A 3,105-nucleotide genomic window follows, 5' to 3' on the forward strand; every position below is an offset into this window, starting at 1 on the left:
TGAATACATGGTGTAAATACGGGTTAAGTCAATTGCTCAGGCGGTGAGTTAGGCTCTTTGTACTCAAGTTCTAGTCTCCCTCTCCGTAGATTAGATTAATTTAGAGTACTTTAACCTATCTGTTATAAAAAATTATAAATAAAAAACACATTCTTTTGTAGCATAAGTTTATCCAAAACTGATTCAACAAGCACTCGTGCCCTATTTAATAGATTGGTCAATCTAACAAACCTTATTGTGGGAACTTGCAAGTCAAAATCATACATTAAAAGCCATACCTAAATTGATGAATGCTCACCTCAAATTTACTCTTGAAATATCTATTGGTCCCAAGTGGAACTTTCTTGGATCAAATTTTTGGGCATCTTCATTGACTGGTAAGCAATTATATTTCTAGATGAGAATTGACAATTCAAAGCCAGAAAGGAGTTTGAGATAAAAGTTTTATCATGTCAAAGCTAAGGAAAATGAAGTAAATCTTATCCAAAGACTTCCAAATTCACTCAAATTCTTGTAGTCTCTCTTCTCTTGTACAATATTCTCATACATCCAATCTTGACATAACTACTTATTCATACAAGGATCACGCAAGAAAGAAAAGAAAAGAAAAACTCTATACATGTGAGAAGCAGGACGTTCTGTTCTCACTGAGAGATGCAATCTTGGAGGAAAACTACTATAGAGATGCAAAACCAAGGTTGTAGCATTGTAATAGCCAGCTTTATGTGGTGTATGATAATTTTTAGTTGTTGAATTTCTGTTCGGGAGTGCTTGTCGACACCTGAAAATGCCAATGAACATCACATTAACCAAAGAGGAATGCCAAAAGTCTCTAAACTTTCTATCAATGTAATGCACTATGCAGTAGTTTGTATAAATTCAGAAGTGAGCTAGGATCCAAACGAGGACGCAATTTTTATGGTATCAGAAGGTGTTTAATCGAAAAGAACGCGAAATAATTGGTGTTGCAACAGAAGCCCTGAACTTCTGTTCAAATTACTTTTATCTCATTTTGAACACACTTCAATTGATGTATGAAGAAACACAACAGAAACTCATGACTTCAGCTAACATCCACTGAGCTAAAATGAATAATGTGCTCACCCCAACTGATGTGACAAAATTGCAAACCGCACATTTCACAGATCTTGCTCCATATTGATACATTAACAGCATCCTGCAGTTCCCACAATTGACATGCGCCACCTGATTTGCTGTCACAAATGCACATTTGATTCGTATGTCCAAACTTAATTGATTTCGGTCACCTTTAATTGCTGTCACAAAAACATATTTCATAAAGCTTTTTATCTGTCAATGATTTGATACCTTCCAAGGCTAGATTTACAGTGTGGCAGCAAGAACATTGTACACTCGTTGCTCCGCGGATATACATGAGTAGGGTGTGGCATCCTCCACAAACCAGCTGGGCCATTTCTGTGCCTACTCAGAGTTGCACAAAAATGTAACACATTCAGACTTTACCGAGTCTTACAGCCGAAAATTATATCGATTTCAAGAACTAAATGACAGCATAATCAAGCTGTATTAACATAAGCTTAGGGAATGTGTAGCAAGAAAAGAACATACCAGGAGGTGGCACAGCAGTGACTGCATTACAAACCGCACAGCAGACAGAGGTGGCTCCAACAGGATAGAGTAAAAGGTTCCTACATCCAGAGCACACAAGTTGGCTCTGTGCACCTAAAGAAAAAGTTACAAAATTTAATAAATTATTGATTTAGATTGGTAGATTGTAAATGAATAATTTCATAACAATAAGGTAGCAGATTATATTTTTCATACAATCATAATCAGAGAGTATTTTTGTAAGAGCACTTTATTTGTGTTTAGAAGAACAAAAAAAGAAGAAGAAGAAACAGAGGAGAAGGGAGGAAAAGAAAATTAAAACTAAAATCCTGTGACATTTGTGACAGCAGTGTTGGACAATGACAAGAATTCTCAACCAATCCCTCATTTTCTCAGCAATTTTCTCAGAGAGAAAATTTACATTGTTTTCAAGCCAAATAAGATGAAGACAGATTTTGAGTAATGATACCATTTGCAGGTGGTGTGTATGGTGCTGGAGGAGTTGGATATGGGGCAAGTGGAACTGGCATTATAAATTAAAGCTCAAAACTCTTTCACTCTTTCTCTTCTTAGATTCTAAAAGACAACTGCCTCAGATACAGGGGACATCACACATTCTTTCCATACCTGGAAAGAGGAAAAGAAAAGTTAGAAAACCCAACTGGAAGAGTGTTTTAGCTTTAAATAGAGAACTATATATAACGAGCATAATACAAGAAGCAGGATTATGCAACTTGTCAGTGACAAATTAAAGTGAATTGGAGGAAAATTGGAAGAAGAAAATCTCAGAAACTTGCATTACCAAAAACCCAAAAGCTTATTTCAATTAAATTGAAAGATGCACATATATATATATATATGCCCAAAAAAGCCATACCTGAAGATGCCCAGAAAGAGAAAGTGTATGCAATAAGCTATGGAATTCAGTTGAAGAGTCTTACGTGGGGCAAGCAAACGCATACCTTTGCCACTTGCGCAGAGAGAGAGAGAGAGAGAGAGAGAGAGAGAGAGAGAGTTGAAATACACTGGAGTAAATTAAGTAGAGTGAGAAAGGTTGTGTTAAAACCAGAACCAAATTTGTTACGTTTTCTTCCAACTCAGTTCATTTTTGAGGTGCAATGAAACTTTCATTGTCTCCTTTTTCCTATAGATAGATGGGGAGGGATTAACTTCCATTTTCTGTTGGTGGTGTATCAAGATCAACTTTGTCAGGAAAATGGGGCCCACACAGCCCCTACTCTCTCTCTCTCTCTCTCTTACTATTGGTGCCTCTGCATTGCATGCATGTGAGGGATGCAACTCAGCCACACGCTCTCCTTTGTTGGACGGCCTACAGTGAACCACGTCAGTCAAAGGAATAATCAGGGCCGTCTGTCAAAATCCTTTTTTTTTTTTGAACCATGAAAATGCAATGCGTGTGGTCCTGAATCTATAGCATTATAAATTTATGAGAGCTTTTGGATATACAGTATAGTTGAGAACTTGGATGGTAAAAGCCAGGTATCTGAACTCTGC

General features: G+C 37.0%; 1 protein-coding gene across 4 annotated transcripts; it reads right to left on the reverse strand.

Moving 5' to 3' along the window:
• LOC18776493 (protein LOL1) lies at window positions 451-2,750 on the reverse strand. 4 transcript variants are annotated; one of them, XM_020564172.1, is made up of 6 exons: window positions 2,532-2,750; window positions 2,060-2,217; window positions 1,591-1,704; window positions 1,330-1,443; window positions 1,105-1,214; window positions 451-781 (listed from the first exon to the last, which is right to left on the reverse strand). In XM_020564172.1, exons 2-6 carry the CDS (start codon window positions 2,118-2,120, stop codon window positions 743-745), a joined length of 438 nt encoding a protein of 145 aa, XP_020419761.1. In that variant the 5' UTR covers window positions 2,121-2,217; window positions 2,532-2,750; the 3' UTR covers window positions 451-742. The 4 variants fall into 4 exon arrangements, with proteins under 4 accessions (XP_020419761.1, XP_020419760.1, XP_007209744.1 ...); XM_020564171.1 differs by having other exon boundaries at window positions 2,553-2,749; XM_007209682.2 differs by having other exon boundaries at window positions 2,468-2,749.

This window comes from Prunus persica, chromosome G5 (assembly GCF_000346465.2).
Source record: "Prunus persica cultivar Lovell chromosome G5, Prunus_persica_NCBIv2, whole genome shotgun sequence".
In the NCBI taxonomy this organism is placed as follows: domain Eukaryota; kingdom Viridiplantae; phylum Streptophyta; class Magnoliopsida; order Rosales; family Rosaceae; genus Prunus; species Prunus persica.

Coding starts and splice junctions, on each gene's coding strand:
- LOC18776493 (XM_020564172.1), bottom strand. CDS start 2,120: ATGCCAGTTCCACTTGCCCCATATCCAACTCCTCCAGCACCATACACA. Junction 1,705..2,059: donor ATACACACCACCTGCAAATG/GTATCATTACTC, acceptor CTTTTTCTTTAG/GTGCACAGAGCCAACTTGTG. Junction 1,215..1,329: donor TGTAAATCTAGCCTTGGAAG/GTATCAAATCAT, acceptor CATTTGTGACAG/CAAATCAGGTGGCGCATGTC.